Consider the following 27,060-nt stretch of genomic DNA (forward strand, 5'->3'; position numbering starts at 1 on the left):
TGAACTCTATTTTAAGCACCCTTCTATAAAGTTCGATTAACTCGAAGCAAATGTTTAAATTGAAGCTAGCTTTTGAGGGAACTCAAGCCGTATCTCACCTTCGCCTATTTAAATAACAATAGAATACCAGAATTCTCTATACAAAACATTATCGTATTATAAGTATTATCGCACCGATAACTGATTACTAAATCCTAGACTAAACATGTACTTATACTTGTACACTTAACATAGTACGAATACTGTTCTAATATTTATAGAAAAATGTGACCTCCAGACCTGAGTACTATAGTTACTAAGATACTTGCACTCATAGTTGAATGTAATTTATAAATGCCTTTTAATTTTGTAAATAAATAAACAAAAAACAATAAATAACACTTTTAAAGCTGTTTTTGTTGGGGTTCCTAAAAATACGAAGACTTGAGTGGACAGAATAATGTCTTGAACGAATAAATTCATTAAATACATAAAATTAGATTTCAATTTTAAATAAAAAATATATAGATAGAAAACCAATTGCATCGATTGCAACGTTAGGGTCGTTTCATTTTGACTTTTGAATACCCTTTACTCAAATAAACGTATATTTCTATAACAGCTGTATGATCTGTAAGCTATCTCCGATTTTGATGAGACTCTATTTTATTTTTTTTTTATTTATTTATTTATGTCAACAAACATTGACTGTCGACATAGGAAATAGTTCATAAAAATTATAAAAAGCATCTTATAAGCTAGAAAAGCCTAAGAAGGAGAAATCTAATCACATTATAATAATATCTAATTAACGCCTCCGACCCGGTGGGGGAATATTATTTGCCCTTCGGCTAGCTCTAATTTGGAGACTTTCTATACAAAACTCAAAAATAATAAACTTCCCGAAGATATCTTCATAAGCCAAATTGTTTCGGGTTATAAACCTTATTTCACCAATAATGTACTATAATAAAGTGAGCCTAAATTAATGAAATATCAGAATTTGACATTCTTAGGTAGTATAGAAAACAAATAAATATCCGATTAGCCTAAGATATCGATCCATAAAAAGCTATATAAAATAATAGGGATATATATGGTTTGTAATAAACTTTTCATGCGTTTGAATAAGAATAGTCTATATACGAAGTTGGAGGCCCCTAGCTGCTAAGGTGCAAAAATTTCTCGAACCAACAAATGAAATGACAGATTGATTCGTATATCATATATACCTTTATACCTACAAGTACATGTTGCATCTGCCACGTCTCCTTCTGTCTAATATTATATTTTGCGTTTATTTTTTCTAGAATAGCCCCTACACCTTCGAGTATAGAATTAAAAAAAGTACATTTAAAGCAAAACTTGAACAAGTATATTTGCTATAGTAATTTTCGAGTTGAAATAAAGTACTATATACTATAGTACAAACTTAATATACTTAATAACTACACGAAATTCTGTTTTTACACGGTAGATTGGTTCCAGAAACAACCGTGTAAAAAAAGAATTAGGTGATTAGTTCCTCCTAAAGAAATATACTTGTATATGCAACTTTTTATTTTTTAAAAATAAATAAAAAAAATGAAAAAAAATCGTGTAAAAACAGAATTAGGTGTACCAAGTTCAGTTTCAACAACATTCAGATTTTATTAGTTTTTTTTATATAAAGTGACATTTTAACGCTTGTTTTCAGTACAGATTTAACACCTGCAATATAAATAAATGCTTTATACCTTAAAGCCAACTGGAAAGCGTCTGACCCAGCTCCGACTGCTGGCTACAACATAATTTTCGAGAGCGCCCTCCGGGCATGCAACTACATTTGAACTCACGCCCATTTCGCCACCAATCTGAGGTCCGTCCAGAAGGCAACAAAAATTAAAGTGAACGCCCCTAGCACGCGCCAAAAGACCAGAAGACCAGAAGACCAGAGGAAGAACAGAAGGAGCCCGGGCATATCTAAGTTTTGAGATGCCAGGCTGGCTGCCAAACTCTGTCTGCCACTTGAGAGTTTTGTAGATGCGTTCGCTTTCGTGTTCGTGTTCTTGTTGCCGTTGTTCTTCGACTTTTATTTATTTTGGTACGTGCGCTGCAACAAATTAAAAAGTAATTCTATGCGCAGCATAATTAGCTGCTAAGTGACACTAATGGGCCTCGGGGTTTTTCTGGTCTGGTCTGGTCTGGACTGGCACTGCACTGCACTGCACTTTCTGGCGTGTTGTGTGGGCAATTGAAGTTCTTGTGGACCAGCTTTACGTTTTTGGTCGAACTAATTGAATTGGACCATGCACATGGCTCCCATTTGGCTGCCAAGTACTTATGGTTGCTGATGTGGCTGCGATTGATAAGTCCGATGAAAGCAAAGGTCATTATTCTGATTCAATTTATGTGGCAAGAGTGTTTTGGTGGTAGTGTTTGGGTATAGGGGAAAACCGAAAATGTTTGACAACAGAGTTACAATGAAGATGTTGTCATAGCTTTAAGGCAGCCAAATACAGACATATGTATATATACATATATTATTCAATTCATAATACAAGAAAGCATATACAATACAAAATAGGTAATTGGTAGGAAAAAAACACAAAAAAAAAAGAATCAAGCATTTCAGGAGAATGGTAAGTTAATGTTAAATGTAAGTTATAATAGACTAACCGATTTATAATGTCTTCAAACATAGCACATGAGTCGCGATGTGCCGCCGCTGTTGAATCGAACTATTTATAGCGGCATGGCGAAGGATTTGGTCGACTGTCGGCCCACCAGTGGAAGTAGCAACAGTCTCAGTGCACAGCCGTCGGCCACAATTAGAACCGACAGCGACCCTTCTGAAAGTCCTGAGCAGATCACCACAGATGATGATGAACTCGGTTTCAATTCGGGCAGCGAGTACGTGGAATGGGATCGCATTGCATACGAGCGTGAACGAAAGAGGCAGCCATTAAATAAATTCCAGGACACTAGTCCCTCAAAGAACAGCTCCTCGCTCGCACTTCATCCAACTGCTTCTGATGAAAAGAGCCTCAGCAGTTGCTGGAAGCGTGCCGATTTGAGTGTCACACAATTTCTGAAGGCCCAGGATGAGGCTGCCGAGCAAAATAAAGAATCGTCGAAGCAGCTCAAGGAAAAGGTGTCCAAGCGCAACTTTTTTCACAATGCAGAGGCGCAAAGTCGTTGCTACAGCATCGTGGATCATGGAAAGCGTGTCAGTTGTGTTTCCTCGGGCAACTCTGAAAAAGCAAAGTATGCCAACAGACCCATAACGAAGGAACAACTAACTGAGAAGATCCCACAAAGCACAGTCCCGCCCACATCGGCCCAAAAGACGTCCGATGTATTTAAATATAGAGAAATTTGCGAGAACTTTCTGAATCAATACAAGACATTGGAGGATGCCAACACGATGCAATATAGGACCAACTTAAAAACTGATTCCGAGGCCAACAAGCGTACCAAACGTACCGAACGCTGGGTCAGTCAGTTTGGAGAACCGGATGCCAATGAGAATCTGAACAGCGGAGTCCAATCTGAGGACATCAAGGGGCCTCGTGGTAGTATAAATACCGGGGAATATGAACGTGGAGACACTTCGGAGAGCGCAGCCAGATCGCCCACTAAAAATATTGTCAACTATAATACAATTATACAGGAACAGCTGGCACTAATGGCTAAAGACTCTGAATGCATAATGGAAGATTCCAACGGAATATCAGGCCATAAAATCCAAATGGCAATGAAGCGCGCTTTGAAAGAAGCTGGAAAACTCTTGATCAAGGAGAGATTCCTACAAAATTGTCGCAGCCAGTCCCAAATGTGTGATTGTAAGGAGGATTTGGTTGCGGATGCCCAAGATCGTGAACAGTCAAATGAAGAAAAACCCAAAAATGTGGAGAAATTATTTCAAAGGTGTCCCAGACATAGATGTAAGAAATCAAATTTTATTACCGAATTCAAAAAGATCATCCAGGCTTCCCGAAATCAAGAGAAATCGTGTGATTTTTCAGAAACAGCTGCTTCAGCTTCAGGTAGTGATGGGTTCCAACCCAATAAGAAGTATGATAGCAGCTCTGGGTATAAACTGAGGTCGAGCAGCACCGGCTACAGCTCTACTGAGAGCAAGAATGTGTCCAACTCCACACATTTCACACCCGAAGGTACATATTTTCGCCACCATAGCTCGTGTATTCATCATAGAACGTATAAAGATAGCGCTAATAGCCCCATTAACATAAAGCGGATGCACCAGATGAATATTCTAAAAGCATCTTCAAGAGCCAGGAATACCGAGAAGTGCTCAAACTCTACAATAAACGGAGTAATATCCAACTATACTGATAGTCACAGGTCCAGTAAGAATAATGAGCAAGAGATGAACACGAAAAGGTCTCCCTTAGAGTTGAAAGATGGAAGAAAAGCGTGGGGAGAAGCGAATCGCTTATCATCAAATAAAAATAAGGTTGGCAGATTAGAGAAGAAAGCTTCTCAAGATGAGGCGACAATGGAAACACCCGACGTCCACCAGGGTTCTTGTATACAAAAGACTGATCTTTCGACTTCTGCATCGTTAAAAATTTGCAAAAAGCGAGGCTCAGAGCCAGCCCATAGATTTACAAACGAAGATCAATCAAATTCGTCGTGCTCGAGAGATGTGCTCAGCCATTCTATTGACGGAGAAAGCGAGTTACAGAGTTATAAATCAAAAGGGTCTGTAATGCAAGATGCTGAAACTAATCTTCCAGATCTTGGTATATCGTCTTCTAAAGAATCAAAGAAGCACGAAAGAAGGTGCTCTTGCTCTAAAAAATTGCCCACCAGTTTCATTGGGGGAGAAAATGAGCCACAGATAAAATTAAAAGGCTCTCCTGCAAAAGTGAAGAAAGAAGAATATAAAGAAAGGGCTGAAAAGAAAGATTCTCACAAAACAGAAGAGCTTGAGAGATACAATTTGAAAGATCGTTTTGAAACCCCATCACAAGATAACAACCTTTATGATGCAGTTGAGAGTAAAATTCAGAAAAGCAAAAACAATTCTACTGGAACTTCTTCTTCGCCAAGACCCAAGAAACTCAGGGACAAGTGGGTTGACATGAATTATAAAAGTATAGCTGAGAGTCGAAAGATCTGTGCGTGTAATTTAAAAAGGGTAGCCAATGCCAATGATGACGGTAGTGAGCTAGAGAAGAGACTAAACGATAAAGTGTATATAGAAGAAATGACAGGAAGATTGTCAGCAAATCAATATGTCACCAATGATAAGATGAAAAATACGAACCAAGACCATGGTCAGATTTTCAAACTAGGTGCTGATGCTGATTCACTAGACATGAGTTTTTCAGACGATAAGGAATCAATGCAATATCATGAAAGATCTTCAAGAAGCGAGAAACTCTGCGAGAAGTGTCGCCGTATAGGCGGAACAAACAGATCGAATTTCTCTAGCTATGACAAAATGCCTTCGACCCACAATGAGAAAATGACTGAGTTGAGTATGAAAGCTGAAGAAAAGTCCCTAAAGGGAAAGAAGGAAAAGGCTCCAACAATGTCAGCAAAAGATTATAACTTGTATGCAGATAGGGAACTACTTAGTGAGCTACAGAGTTTTACTGTCATGCTAGATTCCGACTCTCAAGGAAAGAAACGTGGACCGAAGTGGATTCAAACTACAACCAAGAACCGAAGAAATTGTTCTTGCTGTGCACTTTCTAGTTCCAAGAGGAGTGAGAGTGAGATGGATTCTGAATTAAAAAGTTCAGTTTTAGACTCTACTAGAGGAATGCAAATGTCTTCAAAGGAAGTAAGAAAAGCTTCCAGTAAGAAGGATCGTTTAGAAACGATAACAAAAAATGAGGACATCTATGATACGGAAGAGGCAGTTATAGGAGCAGATGAAGACTACCAGGGCTATAATGAGAAGCTAGACTCTGATGAGGACAATTATTATCACTCAAACGACGAAGACTCAACACAAGCCAAGATCACTCCAGCTTCTTCTATAGCTGGCAAGAAGCGTGGAAGCCAATTGGCATCAACTAAGAATCAAGCAAACCCCACTTGTGAGGAGAAGGACTGTGAAATTGAGAAGAAAGTAAACAAGTTGTTCGCTATTACAGAAGAAAAGATAATTTCATCAAATGATCCAATAGTTGGCAGCTTGTCGAAGAAAGAGTTTCAAACAACAGAAGCAGTTGAAACACTCAAACAAGCGAAAGAAGAGAAAACTGTGCCGAAAAACGCATTGGGTCTTAACATCATTAATGCTGATGAGGCGCTATTGGATATACCCGAGGACTTCCAGGGTTACGCCGTCATGCTAGACTCTGATGCTGACATGCTAGACCTGAGCATATCCGACGATGAGGAGCAGATAAAAGCCAAGCTGACAGCTGCTGCCCTAACAACCGGCAAGAAAAACGGAACGAAGGTGACCCGGAACGTGTCCAAATATAAATATGTGCCATCCGAAGAGGAGCCACTGAAAAGCCGGACTTATGTGCCTCTAGAAATATTCTATAGACGCACTGAGGTGAACCGATCCGAACTGCTGCTCTGCGATGGCACCGACGACCCAATCGACGAGACCGAGCCCACCAATTATAGGGAATATGTGTACCAGTTGGCGGAGCGTACTTTGCGGGCTTGCGTCAAAGTCTACACTAACAAGCACGATGAGCTGAGACGGGAATCGAGGTTTCGGGAATCGCCACCGTATAGCTGCCAGTGGCCGACTAATCCAAAATCCGAAAGCGATCGCAATGAAGAAGCCAAGGTGTTTGGCCAGAAATTAAACAAGCAGCTAAAACAATTGAATCATGACTTTCAGGAGGGACTGCAATCGATTGGAAAGTGACACGACATGCCTTGAAATTCTTCACCAATTACGAATACAGCTCACCAACTACAAAGATCGAAAACAAAAACAACAACAAAATATATATATAAACATCAGCCACATACTAATAATAATTTGTTTATTGCACACGATTTCCCAACAGGACGAGAAGACAATGGGCACAACAACAACAATAACAACAACAACAGCAACAAAAAGAGAAGAAAAGAAAAGTCAATTGCAAAAAGCGTTTGCTCTCCGCTGCCATGCAGCTTGAATTTATGTTCGAGCCCCACATGATTTAAAAGCGCAACGAATGAGGTCGCAAGGTGCCTGCAACAGCATTGATGCTGTCTTTGTTGTTGTTGTTGTTGTGCGTCTTCTTATTTTTGTTGCTGTTGCATGGTCGAAACCGAAACTACTTGAAACTTTCAGCGGCATCAGAGCAGCGCCTTCAAGTCTGGCCATGCGCAATGCATAAATCAATTTTAGTGTCTAGCTGCACAGTGTACCTACAACAACAACAACAACAATAACAGCAACTAGGTGTAGTGTATGCGAGTTCGATGTGGTGTGTGTGTTGCTGTCTAAGTGTCTTGTTGAAGGCGTACGCTCAAGTGGTTCGACAAAATTGCAGCCAAGCCCTATCCAGAATAATTAGCTGGCCACAGCTACTGTGCCAGAGACATGCTGCACTCCTCAAAAATGTGTTCTAGCTTTTAGTTAAGAATCCTAGAAACTGCAAACTCTTAAGCATGAATGCTACTTGCAGTTAGCTTAAAAAATCCAAAATTTAATTAAAAGTAATGAACAGTAAGCGACAAAAAATGAGAAATTCGCCAGCACAAAAAATTTGTAATTCAAAAACAAAAATTCTAACATTTTTTTTTAGTGTTTCAGGCGTCAACGCGCGTTGCTGCCACAATGGCTGCCCGTGTTGCACATTCATTTTCCTCACACATACTAAATATGCAGCATGTTTACAAACAGCAGCAGCAACAACAACTACAACAACAAGAACAACAATAGCATCCAGTAGCAACATCTTTAGCATAAGCCCACAAATTATGTTGCGCTCCTTCCAGAAGCAGCTTGAAGTGCATTTTCGTTGTTGCATTTTATTTTGCTGCCTCCCCGATGCTACTTAATTGTTAACTAAACATTTCTAATTGTGAGCAGAGTGAGCGAAAATATTGTTTTAAGGCACATCAACATATCTTACACCACGAGTGATGCACACATATGCATAGGCGCAGCGAAACGGGGGACAGAATTGAATTATCACTCTATTAATTGTATAGTCTTGTTTGATAAGTATTCCCTCCTTGTAGTTTTTTGTTCTTGAAATAAAGTTACAATATGGATACAAGTTAAACTTCATTCTACCTTCAATGCAACTAGATGCCCACTACTGGCCTTTCAGAATGCTTCATGGTACCTTTTATTATCTCAAAATTAAGTACAGTGAAAACTCTGTTGGCCAGACACTCATGGTCAGCCAACTTTTGTCCTCCCAAGGGGAGTGTCCGCTTAAGGGGATTCTTAAATACTTTATACACAGATCAAATATTTAAGAAAAAGTGACCGCCGAAGAGAGTGTCCGCATAAAAGAGGTGTCCGTTAAGGGAGTTTTCACTGTATAGTAGACCATTGGATAAGTTTCTGTCGGGCTCCCCATTTAGGCTACCCGAAGTCGTTGGATCAGATTAGACTTATGGCTAAAGTACAGTTGCTGCAAATTTTAGAAAAAAACCAAACTGTCTGCTACAGAGATAAACCTTTAAGAATTAGTGAGAGCTCTGAAGCATTTCTAGATATAAATGCTGGCTCTCTAAATACGATAACTTTTTGGCCATTAAAGCATTGAAGATGTCTAAAGAAGCCCATCTATTTGCTTTCTACAAACTCCTAGTTTAAGTTGTATTTGTATTTTTTTATAAGTTTAATTTAAGTGTTTGTAAATAATAACAGTATAATTAAAGTTTTACATTTATAAAAAAAATAAAAAAAATAAAAAAATTCGCTTTCTACAACTTTGAATTAACTAATTCCTCTCACTTTTCAAACATTTTTTGAATAAAGTTTTTATTTAAGTTCTCATAACCCCTTTTAAATCAGTTGCTGGCTACACCCAAGTATGTATGCTTATGTGTGTATTATAGAGTGGGCGCTTTGCCAATTGCATTGAATGTATGCCCACTTTTTTTAGTTTTTATAATGAAGTGAGAAGAGATATGTTTATAATTTACGATATCTGCAGTGGAAACGTGTTGCTGATTGGATTCAGGGCAAGTTTTTGATGGGTTTGTAATACGCTGTTTCCCCTTAAAACTATTGCTTACTGTACTCAAAAAGTGTATTGAATATTTATAAGAATTAAAATAAAACTACTGCGAAAATTCCGTTGATTAAAACATTTTCAAATTTTTAAAGACATAACATAACATTAAAAGTATTGAAACTATCGCAAAGATCACTCAAAAAAGGATCAAAAGTAAAACTGCAACAATGTCTTTTCATTGGCTTTAGCAATAATGCAGCTTTCGAATTTTATACATAGAATTTATTTAAAAGCTTTAAAGCTATTGCAAATTTTGCTTAAAAAATTTTAAGTAAGTACTTAAAATTGAAACAAAGAACAGTTGAAGAACTTTCTTGGTGATTTAATTGAAACCTTTTCAAATTTATGTGCAAATAATTTGCATGTCAACCTACAAACATCCTCAGCCAAGGAATTTTCCCACACACAGACACACCTATGAGTACTGAGTTGCAGAGATAGGTATATTTGTATAATTCTACTATATGCTTCATCCCACTGACCATTTGACCACGCGGCATAATTTAGACAATTCCCTTCATTTATTATGAAAAATGCACTCAATTTATATGACTTGATTATATTTGCTTGGACCCCAGCGCTATATTTGCTTAAGCAGCACGCCAACTTGACATTGTCTGCCTATGGGCGATCAGCTAGAAAGAGCTAAACGGAAAGGGAGATAGATACCTATAGTATAGTATATGGTGTACAATAAAAAAGAAATAGCTAACAACTACAACAGCTATGGCTGCAGGCGCACCCCACGCCAATTTATTAAAGCCAACACCAACACCAAGTCCAAGTCCAACTCGGAGTCAGAGTCAGAGTCCGAGGCAGGTTGCTCAGTTGCCAGTTGGCAGTTCCTCGACGACTCGATATGAAAAATTGCAGAAAACTGCAAACGCGCATATGCGAAATTCATAATTCATTTAACATTTTGTAAATCATTTGTTTGAATAGCACGATGACGACGCTGACTGGTCTTTGGTCCCGGAATGAAAGTGAACTACGAAAATAGCAAAAATGGACAACTGCAACCTGCAACTGGCAACTGGCAACAGGGAACTGTGAACTGGCAGCTTGCAACCTGCAACCAACCTGCTCCACTCACTCGCCCCCTTCCATGGCAGCAGTTAAGCTATTCGTCTGCTCTGACAAATCGGCTATACATTGCGTCGGAGCAATACAATGGCGTATGGCGTGTCGGCAGAGTCTTCTTCGCCGTCGCCGTCGTCGTCCTCGTCGTCGTCTTCATTTTTATTTCTTTCTTTCTTATTCTTTAACTGAACTCATGACGCGGCGCAAATATAATTTCACAACTGTCTGCACATGGCCCGGGCTCCACCAAACGAAACGAGACACACGAACGCCAATGCCAATGCCAGTACCAGTCGTCGTCGTCTTCGGAGTTGGAGTCGAAACGCCGTCCAAGTCTCAGTCTCTCAGTCTCTCAGTCTGTGTCTCGGTCGCAATCCAAGTCTGAGAGACCAGGACCAGCCATAAGTCACACGCTGCTGGCAAGGCAACTTTTGGGTCTCTAGCACCCTCGATCAAGGGCATTATAACTATTTCAAGACGTTAGTTACTTTCATTTTATAAGCATATTTATGATCATTCAATTCAACTGTGTTATAACCATATACTTATGATGTAAAGAATGTCACGTATATAGAAATAGATTAGAGCAATAAAATAAAGCTATCCAAATTTTATATTCATTTATTATATTTTACATTCATTTATGTAAGTTCTGAAAGACTGATTGAGGCACAGCTCAAACATTTAGAGCTAAGAAACTGTAATTTGGGTAAATTTTGTACTCCAAATGAGGAAGAACAGCTGGAATATTTGTGCGGAAAATATTTTAATATTTATTCAATAAATAATTGTTTAATTCATGATTATTATTGATTAGTTTTGCAAAACTAAACCTTTGAACTATAAAATAGTAAACTGTAAAGCCTAAAATTTGGTTCAATTTATGCAAAGTTGATCTTTAAAAGGGGGATAAGAAGAGCTGTCACTTTAGTGTGGCAAATGTGTTATTTATTATTCGATTGACTTTACATTTTTTTCTTTCTTACATTTTTTAAATTTCTACGCAAATCCAATTATAATATTAATAATATTTGTTGGGCTTAATTCTTTTACCTTCTCTGATCACTTAATTAAAAACAATTTTATTGGCATTTCAATTCTGGAAACTTGCCATCGATCGATATTATAACAGGCAAGCTTTTTTCCTATAGAGTTAAAAAACTTATACATTTTTGTTCACATACTAAAAATGAAATGACAAATTGTTAGAATTGATAAAAAACTCCAATTCCTTTCCAGAAAATAAATAAATAATACTATGTTGTCTGGATGTGAGTCTGTGATACTCCCTCCTGAAAGTTCAAATATATTATTAAATAAAGTTAAAACTTAGAACTACTATTCTCTATTCTTTCTATTTCCATTGCAGAGCATTAAATAGTCTACCAGCCTTTGCATTAGCAGATTATTTTGGCTTGGCGTTTGCCTTGCTTTTGGGGTATGGTCTGCAAAAGCGTAGTTACTGTTGTTGTTGTCTGTGGAACCTTTTTATTTTATTATTATTATTTGTTGCATATGAATATCGTTTTTGTTGGCATTGCCATTCCTGTGAAATTTGCATGATCGCTCGCTCGTTCCAGCTTTTAGGCCTCAGCTCGCTGAGCTAATTTAGTTTGGCCCTCCGTCTTATTGAAAAATTACAAAGTTTTGTACGCATGCCGAGGCATGCCCCACAGCCCGCCTTGGCTGCCTGCCCCGCCATCTGTGGTTTCTTGGGAAAATGCCAGCATTTGCTTGAGATAGTCGTGCTGGTGGTGCCGATGGTGGTGGTGGAGGTGGAGGTGGTGGTTCTGTAATTTTAATGATCTTGCGCTGACATCGTAACTCAATATGCCGCACCAGACATCTTGGAAGCGTCTTTGAATTTCGCCTTCCCTCGTCCGCCACATCCTCCTCCTGCTGCCCCTCCATTGATTTGTAGACTGCCATGCGACTGGTGGTTTATCAATTTATCATTTAGCTGTAGTTTCGAAAAGTAATTAAGGTGTGGTGCGTGTGGCCCAAAAGAACACAAAACAAAACAAAACACAACCAAAAAAAAATGTTCTCTCTATTGTAATTTGGCCAAACCATAAAATGTTGTATCAAAAAACTATTAGCCAAGTGTAAAAGCAATCATTAAGAGTATTTCGCGTTGATGTGTTGGCGTGAAGCGCGAGTTCGTCAGCGTCTGAGGTCGACTGAGGTGCCAATGGGTCTGGTGAGCCGGGGCGCGTAGAGTCGATCGGATCTGAGCAGATCGGGCCACATGTGCGGGTTGTCTGTCAATTGCATTGTTTGTGGGCCCTTTAACAAATGAAGTGTTAAGATGCGTGGTTTTTTAATTTCATCCGCACTTTCTGTTTTTTTTTTAAGTTCTTCGAGGATGCTATTATAGATTTGAAGTGGACTTGTTGTGCGGATCGAAGCTGGTAACAATTTGTTTATTGATGCGCAAGGGTTCAGCGGCAAGATGTAAGGGAGAAATCGTGGGATCGACTTGTATGCGCTCTGATTCGTTATAATACTTTTTAATTAATATAAAAAAATTTATATCATGTTTTTTATTTAAAACTGTTTATGTTATTTTTAATAATATAATACGGCTATTACCCCTATACAACTAATATATCGATTATTTAATATCTATGTTTTACATTTAAAACTGTTAAGATTACTATTAATAATATAATATTGCCTTAAAACAAGAAAAGAAAACCCATATACAACTAATATATCGATGGTGATATTGTTTTATATCTTTGTTTTTTATTAAAAACTATTAATATTACTATTAATAATATAATACGGCTATTACCCCTATACAACTAATATATCGATGATGATATTATTTTATATCTATGTTTTAAACTTAAACCTGTTAATATTACTGTTAATAATATAATACTGCCTTAAAACTAGACAAGAAAACCCCTACCCCAACCAAATAATTGATGATGATATTATTTGGTAACTGTGTTTTAAATTTAAAACTGTTAATATTACTATTAATAATATAATACAGTCTTAAAACAAGAAAGGGAAACCCCTACCCCAACCAATATATCGATGGTGATAAGAAAAACCAAGGTAATTTAATATAATATATTAAGATAAAATCCATGCTAATTTCGGTTAATAGAAAAATAAAAACTTGCGCAAATATAGCGTTTGGTATTAATTTGGGGAAAATGTTTAAATTTAGTGCCGGCAACCAATTCGTAATTACGCAAAGTTAATTAAAAACGACCGACCAGAAAATTTGTTGACCACAGAAGCCGCAAACAAACATTGAACCGCAAAACTAAAATAAACCAATAGAGTAGCATAAATTAATTTATTTGATTTGAACGCCAAGCCATATTTAACTTATGGCCAACTAAAAAACCGCTGCAACAAATGTCCAACAACAAATGCAAAATGTTGCCGCATGATGTGTTCAATTTAAACGCCACTGCCGGCGTCCACATCCACATCGACGTCGACGTCGACGTCGCGTCGTGTCGCCTCGCCAGTGGCCACCACTCTCGACTCTCGACTCGGACTCTGACTGCGAATGCGAATGCGACTCTGACTCCCGACTAGACGGCAGTTTCCGTCGTCAATTTATAAACGCGTTCAGTTTAAATTGCAACAAATAGTCGCTCATTGAAGCTCAAATTGTGCCGCCGACCCAAGTGAATGTGGTTGCTGTGTGGGAGCGAGCGAGAGCGCGCTAGAATAGTGGCCGAGCATTCGACCGTGGGTGTGAGGGTGTGAGGTTGTGTGAGGTTGTGTGAGGGGCTTGTGTCAACAAGTTTTGCTTGCCACATTTCGTTTTGGCCATTTTGTTGTTGTTGTTATTATTCGCAACTGTTGTCAGTTGTTGACGTTTGCAGTTGTTGTTATTGTTGTTGTTGATAGCTGTGTGGTCGTGGCGTGATTTTAGTTTGTTTTTTTCCCCCAATTTTATTTTATGTTTGCTCTGGCATGGGAAAAAATCGAAGCTTTGTTTGAATTTTGCAACGCAAATTAACAGCATTTTACAATTATGTAGCGCTCGATTAATGGCCCTTAGTCATGGATTAAAATATAAAAGCAATCTATGCTAATGACTAGCATAAATAGAGCCCAAGTTATAGGAATAAGTCTAGATTGAACAGCTAGAAGCTAATATATATAGAACTAATATATATAGAACTAGATATATATACTATTTTAATCAAGCTTGTAAATAAATTTAAAAAAAAAAGATAATTTGAATTGTTTATTAAAGTATTAAAGACATTCAAAAACTGTGTGTGAAATCTCAAGCTTGGCTGCTCCTACAATCTCAAAAGTTCTGTAACTTTAACGATTGAATTCGCTTTTTTCAAATTTTGTACCAGAGATGGGTCCGATCCGTATTTTTTATTCAAAAATATATAAATCAAATCATTCCAGTACAAATCTTCAACGCTGGGCCATAAGCTCTTTCGCTTCCTTCAACAAATAGAAATGGACTCAACCCACAAAAACACACAGTTCATGACTAGCTTTATATAGAAGCACTAGGGATATTATTAAAAAATTTAATCAAATTACAATAATATTTTAATTTAAAGACTTATGTTCATAAATGATCATCAGATAAGATTTGGAATAGAACTCTAAAGAAGATGAACATTTTTTGTACAAGACCATGATAAAACCGAAAACTTCTCATGATTCCGACAAAATGTTAAGATATAGTCAATAATGTCGTTTCAATTCTAACCAATTTGCATGCTTCACCATATAATAGTTTTCTTCTAAATAAAACTACTTTGCATATACTGTTCATTTTATTATTTTTTTTAAACTCTGCATTTTTGAGGCTAGACATCATCTATTGAAGAGAAATTGAAAATCATACAAATTAGTTTGGAAAACTGCTTGCAACAACAACTTACTCTAACTAGCTTCAGCTCTTCTTCCCCCACACTTTCTGAAGGAAAAAACTCAGCCATTAAGAGCCATGATAACAAAAACCTGTTCCATTTCAAACTCACTTGCGTGTCTTGGTTGATCAGTTGACCAAAAAAAAGGAAGAAAAAAGAATTTAATTGCACGCCACAACTGTTTTCTGCCTGTTTCTTTAATTTCAATTCAACACACTCGCAATCGCAGTCGCAGTCGCACTCTGGCAACCAAGTTTGACTTTGGCTCTGGGGGTTCATCAAACCAACAGGCACAGCAAATTTCAGACAGCCGCTATGCGTCGCTCTATGAGCCAGCAGCCAGCCACAATAATTTCTTTAGATTAATCCAATCGATTTCTATTCAATAAATCAAAATATGAATTCGTTATGCCCATACAGCGCACCTAACAGCTAACCATAGAGCGGGAGCTACCTTTTCACTAAGAGCGATGACGACGATGTCGATGCTGGCAATGCACAGTGGTTCGGCCATCATTTGTATTTAAAATTAATAATATTTTGACTATAACTTATAATTTTAGAATATATGATGGCACTGTCTTAACACCCTACTTTAAATATTGATATCTTTATGTTTCTGCATAAATTAAAAACAAAAAAATTGCATTAATTGAATAAATTATTTTAGCAACTGAATGATCGTTTTTGTGCAACTGAACTAAAATAAACTATAGCCTAATAACTAATGAAATCGAAATGGATCGGTTTGGACGGGTTGGTGACAACCAAATTAATGAAGCTTTAAGAAAGATTTTTTCGTGGCCTGTAATGTGTTGGTTTTATATTTATAATTCTTTGTTACTATACTTCATACACAAATATTATGTGCATTAAAGCAGCAATCCATAAATTCGTATCTTATTCTGGTAAAGTATACTCAATAGTCATGCAATTATTAGAAACAGGATTTTTTTATTTCAAACAATTCGTGCGACTATCGAACCACTGTGCGACGGGTGCCTTTTGGTGGGTTGCCTGCCGGGCTGGAATCGCTGCCGCTTTTTTCGTGTAAGTGTGCGTGTGTGTGTGTGTGACGCACGTAACAAATTGTTGGGTTAATTAAAAAAACATAAATCGTTTAATTTTTTCGCTTACAACAACCACAGTGAGGCCACAAGATTGGAGAGCTAACAACCGTGCAAGTTGATAAAATTGTAGGTACGATACTATTTTTTCCATTGGCGACTGACTTAATCGCAACTTCGCAAAAAAATGTTTGCCAATTAAAGTTTTTTGTTAATGCACAAATATTTTGGGAATTTCACTTTTGAAATGAAACAAAGCTGCGCTTTAACAGCCCCTGTTATGCAAATGTTAATTAACAGCTTAGCCTGTAATAGTTGCCATTAAAATTTAACGGCCTTGCTCCCCAACATCGTGCCAGTGGCGGTTGAGACATTTCCGAGGCATAAATCCCGCACTGCTGGACACATAAAAGTTCAATCAAAACAAATTAACAGAGTTTCAAAATACGCAGACATAAATATTCATGTCGGAGCTCGTCAAGTGGCTCAAGAATAAAAGCGCATAATTAACAAATCAAAGTTGCAATTTAATTTGCATTTAAATTTATCACTTCACATCAATTTATCGCCTCTTATAAAACTAACATAATAATACGTGGGTGTATAAAGTGAATGAGCAAAGAAGCCAAGGACGAACTACTCTTGATTTCTATAGAAGGTATAGGTATCGACTTAATAATGAACGACCTCTTATGTATTTTAAATGCTAAGCGAGTCTGATTTCCTATAAATGCGCACCAAAATTTAAATATATATTACAATTGTTGAAAAATGCACGAGGCTCCCACATGATCGAGCCTGTTCTGTTGTTATAATGTTTTATAAATATGTATGATTGAAATGAAGACACTATGCGTATACTTCCATACTCTCACATAATTTAGGGATGAGTCCAGTTCTGATTAAAACTAACGTGATAACATTTTTTCGGCTATACGACCCAAAAACTGCATCCGAAATTGGCGACAGAAAAAACATTTTGCACACTTTCCGCACCCGTTCCACAAAAACTTCGACATCGTTAGTATAAGTATATCGATTAAGAATTTTGAATCCAATATCAATAAGACCTATTATTTCTATATTTGCCAACAGATGTTAAAGTTAAATTGCACTCATTTCGTTCAAAATGAAATGGAACCAAAAATAAATCAAATATACACATTTAATTGGTATCCAAAATTTAAAAGAAAAAGTTTATAAATTTAAATTAATGTTTCCTAAACAGCGCAAATGAACATTTTCCCATTAGAATTTTTTTATGGTTAGTTGACGAAAAAAAACACAATTTTTTAAAAATGTAACAGATTTTGTTCATTGCTTTCTAAAAATTATTACCATAGTTTGTTCAAAAAAATTTAAGCTTGCAAATAAGTTGATAGGAAACAAAAAAAAAGAAAATATTTTTCTACTAAAGAATAAGTGAAGCGAATAAAAATATAAAGAGTGTGGAACCACAAGTTTCTCAATATTTTTAAATAAGTACAAAAGCAAAACAAAACAAAAAAATATATATATAATATATAAAGAAATCTAAGAGGATCTCATATACATATAAATATTAACAGAGGAGTGATTCCAATTTGTATGGATATTGTTTATATAAATTTTATTTTATTATTGAATTTAGAATTCATTGGTTTTAATTAAGTTTTCTCATAATTATATTCTTTTCATTCACCATCTTGTAGAAAGAATGCGATGAATATTTATAACAAATTAGACAAAAGTTGAAATATTTTAAAATACAAGAATATTTATGGAAATGAATACTTTTTAGGAATTAGCAATGGAATCTAAAGTAGAGTTAATTTGCAAACTGTATCTTTAATTTTTAAGAAGGTTTTTGTATAATTTCGATCAAGTCGTAAAATTTCTTCTGCCATAAGTGGTGCGACAAGCTCTCCATAAATGATGACATTACGTGAGAGATAAGGATCCGAACCATTTTATTATGCGCAAGAGATAATGCGATAAGGTTCGCCATTCTTTCGCACTCTGTAACAGTCCCAAGCCAGCTCCGATTTCCCTCCAAATAAAAAGGTATAATAATTTCCACTGTGTTTTTTGCATAGTTTTATAAATTTATTCTTCGTGTTTGTGGTTTTGTTTTTGTTTCGTTTTTTATTTCGTGTACTTAAGCTTGAGAAATCTAAGGCCGAAAATGTATGTACGTATATAGCTTCCATCTTTCTGGTTGTTATGTTACATTGCTCAACCAACTGTTTCTTCTTCTTCCTTTCTTGTATTACTTTATAGACGCAAATTTGTTTTCAATAGTTTTTTTTTAGTATTTTTAACTTTTGTACTAGAAAGCTTGTGAGTTCATTTTTTTAAAAATGTGTTTTTTTTTTCTTCTTTTGTTAATCAAATCGTTTGTTTTGTTTTTTACGCATAATTCTCGTACTATGAAAAGCAGCTGGAAAAATTCGCTAAATCTTAAGTTAAATAGTCAATATACTTAGAACTAATGCAAGTAAAGTTAATAATTAAATATACATATAGATTTATGTGTGGTGTGTGTATAAAGTATTTTGTTTTCATAATTTACAATAATTATATTCAATCTGCACCGCTGAAACAAAAGCAACTACAACTACATTTAAGTTAACGCAACATTTAAATAGCGCGAAAAAAATTAGGCAATTTTGTAGTACATATATGTACATACATATATATCTAATTTAGGTTTAAATAGTATTTGTTTTAAAGTATTTTCAACTCTTGTTCGCTGCGATTTGAAGTTGCAAGTTATAGTTTTGTAGATTTAAGGTTTACATACAATATTATTCTCATATTTAGTTAATAACAGCAATTTTTCAATTATCAGGTAAAAAGTTCAAAGTGTTTTCTTCAACTTTCAGAAATATTTGGTTTTCACAATGTGCGGCAAGCGCCAGATTCTGCAATCGATTGCAGCAGATCCAGTCGATAGATGTGGACTCCTCGCTGGGGGCTCCGAAGCCTACGGCAGTCGCAACAGGCGCCGACGGAGGAGGGGGCGGCGGCGGTGGTGGTGGTGGTGGTGGCGGCGCAGCCAACTCATCCGACCACCAGTTCTCCCAATCTCAATACGCAGTCGCCGCGCCCGGATGCATCAAATGATGGTGATGGTGGTGGTGTCCGAAATGGTTCAGCGGATTCATCGCATCCGCACCAGAGGCTGGGGCGGCTGTATGATACCAATCGCTGGGCGGATGATGCTGCGCGGCCGGATGATAGAGCAAGTGATGATTGTGATGGCCAGCAGTGACCGCCAGCATGGAGGCCGCTGCCGCATTGCTGCCCGTTGTGGCTGCCGCCGCCGCCACTGCGGCTGTGCCCGCACCTGCCACCTGAGCGTGATGATGATGGTGGTGGTGGTGCGAGGGCGGAGGTCCCAAGGGCGGCGGCAAATACGCGGAGGAGGCCATTAACTGCAAAGCGGGTGAGGATTTCGAGGAGAGATGAGCATTGCTGCTGCCACTGCCGACACTGCCTGAGATGCCGCTCGCATGCAGCTGCTGATGCTGCTGTCCGTGCTGTCCACCGCCATGCTGCTGCAGCAGATGCGATGTGCTGCTCGCTGTGCTGCTGCTGCCGCTGCTCGACGCACCCAGATGGACGCTATGCATGGGATTTGGCTCCGACTTGATCGAGTGTGGTGAGGATTTGATGCCGCTGCCGCCGCTCAGGCTGCTGACGCCGCTGCTGCTGCCCGCGCTGCCGCCGGACAACGAACCATCTACGGTGAGACGCGCCGAGGGCGGAGTCTGTGCTCCGCCAGTCACTATGCTGGAGCTGGAGCTCTCCTCGCCCTCACTATCGTAGCCATGCGATGGTGACTTTTCATCAATGTTGCCATGCACCTATTCAAAAGAAGAAGAAGAAGGCAAGTAGCAGGGACGTCATTAGTGTGTGAGTTTGAAGATATAGAACATATATCTAATTAATATCTTGTAAATAGACTAAATAAGAAATAGCTAAATGCTGTTATGATTAAAGGATTTTTCAAATATTTGTGATATATTTTATAAATACAGATGGGCAGGAAAGTGTTGCGCTGCTCTCTTCTAATAAAGCTTAATATGTTCTACACTCAGATTGAAGTATTGAAGTATTTTTGCATTAAAAATTGGAACGAATTCTAATGGATTTATTTAAGATATGTTTTTTTCACTATTATATTATATTGGTTTATTATATGTACATACGTCATTCCTCTCAGAAAACTAGCATATCCTTTTATCTTTGCACTCAGAGAATAATTTCAATACTTATTAGTATTGAAATCTAACTTTTTATTTAACTATCATTAACCTATTAAAGCGATCGATAATTTATCGTTCCGTTTACGAAGGTTTTTGATCTCTCAAAATTATAAGGAATGAAATGGAATTGAAATGTGGAGAACAAACAGAGCAGCTGACGATGGAAACTACGTCATATTCGGAAACTAATCATTTACAAATAATTACATATTAACTATTTAAGATTAAATAATTAAGTTAAAGCAAATATTTCGATTGATATACTTAATTAGATTTAAAAATAATGAACTTTTAATTGCAACTTTTTAGATAAGGCAACTTTGGTCTACTTACAAAAAAGGAAAAACAACCAATAACTAGCTAACTATATTTCCAATTGTTGCATAAAAAACTTTGAAAATGAAAAAAACGTTTCTTTCTTTCCTACCTATATCGGTGAATAAATATGAATAGTATCAGCATCGTCCTTTTAGACCTCAACTTACCTTCATGTGCTTGCGCAGAGACGAGGGATGCGTGTAGGACTTATCACAGCCATTGATCCGACAATTGTAGGGCTTGTCCGAGGTGTGCACATGCGAATGTTTTTTGCGGTCCGACGAGTTGGCAAAGCGTCTGTCGCAGCCCTCGTGCTCACACTTGAAGGGCTTCTCGCCTGTAAATATGCAAAGCAACAATAAAAGTTAGTTAGTGGAGCCAAAGACAACTCAAGAATTGTGTCTTAAAGGTGTTGTGGAAATGTAAAGAGTGTCACACACATAGACACACACACACACTCTCACACTCCATTGTGTTGAGGTAGCTGGAAAAGAAAATAAAAGAAAAACTGGCAAAGAAAATGTCAGTGCTGGTTCTTCTTAGCGGGCCGAGCAATAAATGACATTATTTATGTGCCTGACATAAAATAAATAATATACGCCAACCAAAAATAATAATGCAACAGCAACAACAATAACAACAAAAATAAAAGGTGCCTATTTATTGCCGCACATTTTTATAGACTCGCTCGTTATCCCCCTTCTCCCGAGCCCGAGCCAGAGACGGAGCCCAAGACCGAGCAGTCAATACAATTTAATAAAGGTGGGAAAACTCATGTGTCTGTCCGACTTTTTTATAGAGAAAAATCATATAAATTATGCGGGATCAAGTTGCATTGTTTGAAATCAACAGCGCCGAGGGGCGAGCCTTTCCCTCTCTCTCTCGCACGCTCGCGCTCTCCCTGTCCCTGTCGCTGGCCAATCGAGTGTTGGACACCCAACAAAGAATTCACCTGTGCGTTGTCCTTTGTCGGACGAGTTCGGCACAAAAAAGGTACACAAGGCAAGGGTAAACTGCTGGCGAAGAAGAGGAAAAAGGTCAAATGCTTAACAGCTATTATTGGGCGAAGTGTGTAACACCTATGGTTCGATGGTCGAACAGCAAAGGTTATATGTTTGGAGCAGTCAGCAAGGGATAGAAGTGATATTTTATGGCTTATTAGAAAATTATTTGTTCGATTGTTAACCATAACTAGACTGACCGATAGGCGAGTGAGCGAGTGGGGAACCAATTCTGATATCTGTTGAGCGTAAGAGAGAGATAAAGAGTTGACCTAATCCGAAGGGCTTAGATTAGGTTGGACTTTAATACGAAATACCAACAACCATAATTATAAGTTAAATCAGGAGCAATTAATATGAATTCGAAGAATGTGAATGTGTTTATGATTTATAGCTGTAATTTTTTATTTAACCTTATAGTATGTAATCAGAAGTGAAATGCTGCAGGGCCCTATCGATAAGAAGTATAAAGAAGAATCAGTAATGCAATAATGAAAGAAGCGTGTTCTTGGAAGCGAACTCTTTACATGTAATAATGTAATATATGGTACATAGGTATTATGGAATACATTTAATTTTGCCAACATTTCACGAGAGATCCCTACAAAGCTTAAGGGCGAGGGCTGCAATCGATAACTGAGCTGCCCTGCAATCGATCATTAGCGTGCATTAAGTAAAGGCACAAACCGTATAGTAGTACAGTATGGTTGCTGCTAAAAGGCACGTTACTGCTTTAATAATTAATAATTTAATATCCACAAAGTAGCTTTAAATGTTTGCAAAGTTATGGTTGCAAACGATAAATAATCTGCAAAGTTATCGATTGTATTGAAAATAAAGTGGCATATCAATCGGTAAAAAATCAGACTCAGAAACTATGAGTATTTTCATAGTGTGACAATTTTATGTTCTGTTCTGACGATGAAGAACTAATGAATGACATTGCAATGCAAACCACTTATTGCACCATAAAATAGTTGTTCTTCCTCTGCAATGTCAACTGCTATTGTAAGGCCTCCATATGTGGTACCTCTTTGAGAGACCATCAACAAATCGCCTACACAATTGTGTTGAACAAACCAAACCAAACCAAATCGACCATCAGTTTCAATAACCGGAACATAAAACTTCATTGAGATGCACAAACAACGAATGCAGTTGCTCTTTTTTCTGTTTTTTTTTTTCTCGAAACATACATACATACATATATCAAACACTTGAGAAAATCCATTTAGCATGGCATTTACGCACAAGCTAAGCGGCCATTATGCGTCCGCTTTATGACAATTGCAGCCTAAGCTGCCTCGTTGGGGCAACGGCAACCCACACATGTGCATGTATGTATGTGTGTGTGTGTGTGTGTGTGCCACTCCAGCCGACTGTCCGGATTACGAGTATTCAGGCAAAAGTCGCGTCGTTTTGACAATAATCGAAAATTTTCACACCTTGAGCTTAAAAATGGTTGGCAGTGGACAGAAGGCAGTTGTCAGGAGGGGCAGGCAATGCTGAAAAGCTGTTATCTGTCATGGGCTTTGTGCGCTGTAAAAGGCGTCCAGCAGTGCACACACACACACTCATATACAAACCCACACACACACACACTTAGTTATGAGTTGTGTCTGTTTGGCGCTCAACAAGTTTCAGTTTCTTCTTTTCTTCATTTTATTTTTGCTTTATAATGATTTCTTTTGCCAGTTGTAATTTAATACTAATTTATGTGCTTTATTAGCTGTCCACATTTGCATTAACTTTATAACTCACCTCTCCCTCTCCCTCTCCTTCCCCTCCCCCCTTCCCCCTTCCTCATTTGAGGCGCACAATAAGTCTTGAGTGGTGGCCTGTCGCTTTATTTGATTTACTTACTATCTGGTCAGCTTTTTCTATTAATTTGTCAAAATTTAACAGCCACACAATATAGAAATCTACATATTAGGTGTTTTGGGCCAACTACAATGAAATTGTGCGCGCGCTTCAATTATTTTGACAAGCCGCCGTGCACGTGAATAAGTTTTGAATGACAAACAAGCGGAACGAATGCATTTGGATGCGCTCGATTATGAGAGTGTAACCGATCTGGGACTCCAAAAGTTTGGTTAAATGTCAAGTGTCGGCTTATTTGTACATACTCGCACAGTTATGCTTTTGTTTGTTTGTAATTTTTATATAATAAGCATAACACCAGGCGCCAGAGTGAGAGAGAAAGGTCAGTTCGTTAAAATTGAAAACGGGGTTGAATTTAGTTGTTGGTGTTGGGAAATTCGGCCTCAGATATTCGACAGAAGCAAACTTGTTATGGAAATTATGTAAGTTCAACTTACATAAGATTAAATAAATACTAAATAAAATGAAACAAAAAATTAATAAATAAATAAAATATCCTAGTAAGTAAGTAAAATGGTCCAAATTATATACAATTTAATAAATAACAAATAAATATTGTTAGTCTCTTACTAACAAAAGACAAAAGTAGGACAGAAAGTAGGACAGAAGTATTAGCTATAAATTTTGGTATTATTAATATTTTATTTTCATTATTAACGTATTTTATTCAGTTCTTCTATATTATATTTATTCTAAAAAACTTTTTATATAAGATATTTCATTTTATTGTATTATTTTATATATATTATATTTTATCATTTTATTCTGTACATTTATACGCTTTCATGTTTATATATTTTATATATAAACATATAACATTTTTTTTAAATAAATATAAATACACTCTTGTATGATCCAAATATTAAAGTAAACTTAAAAAAACTGTATTAACAGAAACCTAATAATTAATAACAGATCATATGTTTTAACAGTTGACTGTTAACTAACAGTGCCACAAGCACATAGCTTGAACTAGAACTATTAAATTTGTCTACAAATGTAACTGACAATTTGTAGTCTTTCTCTTAGAATTTCTGCTTAATTATTTAATACCATCAAGTATTGGTTATTATCTACACCGCACAATTTAGTGTCTGGAGAGGACTGTAAACTTTTGTGTCGAATCCATATAAACCTTAAACGCTAATTAGTCAAATTTTGGCAGCAGCTGCTTTTTGTCACTACTATTTATATTAAATGCTCGCACGCCTATCACTCTTATCAATGCGACTGCATCGCATGCCTTTTATTTTATGATCTCTCTTGGTTGCCTGCCTGCCTTCCTGCCGCCTGCCTGAAGTCACAGAATTGTCTCCTGTGGCGCTCTCTGCGCCGCCCTTGTGGTCTAACCGCAGCAGGGGGGCAGGACGCGGCACACAGTACACAGTGCGAGTGTTTTTCCAAAGGTAGGCACGTGTGACAACAACAAAAAAATAATAAGATGGAGAAGTAGAACCGAAAGGGGTTTCAGTCCACACTAAAAAACGCACTGTTAGCGCATAATTTTCACATTTTAGAGCGCGAGAGCTGCACATTAAAATAAAAATAAGCATTTAAATGTGCGCGCCATTTTGTTGTTTTCATTGCCTTTTTAAAATGCGTTGCTGCTTTAAATTTTAAATAAAAATAAAATCAGCAACCCCCCTACCCCACCAACCACTGCTTCCAAGCCAAAAGGAAAGTAACGAAAATCGCAAGAAAAAAATCCATTTATAAAATGTCAATTTCAGTCAACGCCAACGCCCCAACAAACACACACACACAACCGGAGACACACATACAAACGCACCCTTTTTTGGGCACTGCGCCATAAGGCAGGCAACGCTTAAGCTGTGGGCACATACACATACATACATAAGTATATTTGTATGCATGGGAACGACGTTTCTGGTAATCCCATTTAGGCTGTTCAAATCGACAAACTTATTTAAATATTTCAATAAAGTAAATCCAATGGCAACGGCAAGGCGGCAGCAGGCAGTTTATAAATAGCAGAGACTGTGTGCCAGCCCAAACTTTTCAAATGGGCCGTAAATGTTTGAATTTTGCATATTTTCTGGAGCCTACGCGCTATACTTCTTGGCACAGAGTTGCCAAAAAACGAAATGTAATGTTAAGGTGGCTGTGAATGAGAAGAGGAATGCGTGGAATGGAACAGACAACAAGGCACACGCACACACACACACACACATCTATGACGACAACGGTTAAAGCTGCAAGGATTTTGGCTGTTGTTGCTCTATTGGGTGGTAGTGGTTCTAGTGCTGGTGGTGGTTGTGGTGGTGATGTGTTTGTTTGTTGGTGTAGCCACCCTTCATAGTATTGGGTATGGGGAACCATTTTGGTGGTTGCTGTTAATGTTTTTGCTTCTTCATTGTGCGTCGGTGCGTGGGTTGCGTGCCAAGAAACTGCTTGTATATAACATTGAATACATACAAGTATAGTATATAGAAATGAACTCAGTTGTGTGTATACAAACAGACATACATACGTAAATACCTACATATACAATAACGTATCACATGTTTTTGCTTTTATGTAACTGTAAAACGTAAAGCTGCTGTCATTTGCAGACACAATCGGCCCGCACAAAACCCCAAAACACAAGGCACAAGGGCAAAAGCCGACGACGACGACGACGACTACAACGCCAACTACAACAACAACAACACTACGAACGGCATAGCCTCAAAAAATATTTGGAACGGCGGGCACAGGCAGCTTGGATATCTGGGTTGGATCTGAGAGCTGGGCACGACTCGATGGCAAAACATGGCAAATGTGTAATGTACACATGACTCTCTGGATGTATGTATGTTTTGGAGGAGGAGGAGGAATGGGAATGGGACTAGGAGGGGGTTGGAGTGTATTTGATGTGGGCGTTGTTTTTGGGGCGTTGTTTTTGCTGTGATTTTGCGCCTTGATTGTAGAGCAAACCGAACCCAGATTGCCAAATGCCTTCTAGTATGCGCGTGCAATCGTAATGTGAATGTAAATAGGCGATTATAACTACAATATGTTTTTTGGAGAAAAGTTAGGGAACTAAACAGAAGTCAAATTTTTTTAAAAACCATGCATTGATTGAAAAAACTTCATTGCAATTTAAATGAAACATAAAAATGTTTGTATATGTTCTTCAACGAGGAAATTCCACTGTTGCGGAATCTAAAAAACAAAAGAAACAAAAGAAAACTACGACTTAAAAAATACATTTTGTGAATGAATAACAAAATCTGTTACAAAATCAATCAAACATTTTTACTAACAAAAATGCGCTCCAATTTAGAGCGTAAAGAATTCAGAATTGGAAAATGTTGGGATTACTAAAATAACTAAAAATAACTGATCTCAAGCAACAACTTTTTCCGTCATGCATAAATTAAGTGGATTTGAAAAGAATTCTGTTAAACTCGTAAATATCGTTTGGAAACGCC

The 27,060-nt window shown here is 37.4% G+C and overlaps 2 protein-coding genes across 2 annotated transcripts in view; one reads left to right on the top strand and one right to left on the bottom strand.

The window, feature by feature from the left end:
* The first annotated feature begins 2,534 nt into the window (after positions 1 to 2,534).
* Positions 2,535 to 6,935, top strand: LOC115623644. The gene is made up of 2 exons (XM_030518089.1): positions 2,535 to 2,600; positions 2,663 to 6,935. The coding sequence occupies exons 1-2, from the start codon at positions 2,598 to 2,600 to the stop codon at positions 6,827 to 6,829; spliced, it is 4,170 nt and encodes a 1,389-aa protein (XP_030373949.1). The 5' UTR covers positions 2,535 to 2,597; the 3' UTR covers positions 6,830 to 6,935.
* A 12,309-nt stretch (positions 6,936 to 19,244) lies between these two features.
* Positions 19,245 to 27,060, bottom strand: part of LOC115624190 (pair-rule protein odd-paired) — a 29,240-nt gene continuing 21,424 nt past the window's right edge. The window contains exons 3-4 of the mRNA XM_030518788.1: positions 20,912 to 21,081; positions 19,245 to 20,024 (exon numbers count right to left, since the gene is read on the bottom strand). Of these exons, the coding sequence (XP_030374648.1) occupies positions 19,245 to 20,024; positions 20,912 to 21,081 (950 nt within the window). The remainder of the gene's footprint in view (positions 20,025 to 20,911; positions 21,082 to 27,060) is intronic.

Source organism: Scaptodrosophila lebanonensis, unplaced genomic scaffold (genome assembly GCF_003285725.1).
Source record: "Scaptodrosophila lebanonensis strain 11010-0011.00,11010-0021.00 unplaced genomic scaffold, SlebRS2 tig00000053-arrow-pilon, whole genome shotgun sequence".
NCBI classification, from domain to species: Eukaryota; Metazoa; Arthropoda; class Insecta; order Diptera; family Drosophilidae; genus Scaptodrosophila; species Scaptodrosophila lebanonensis.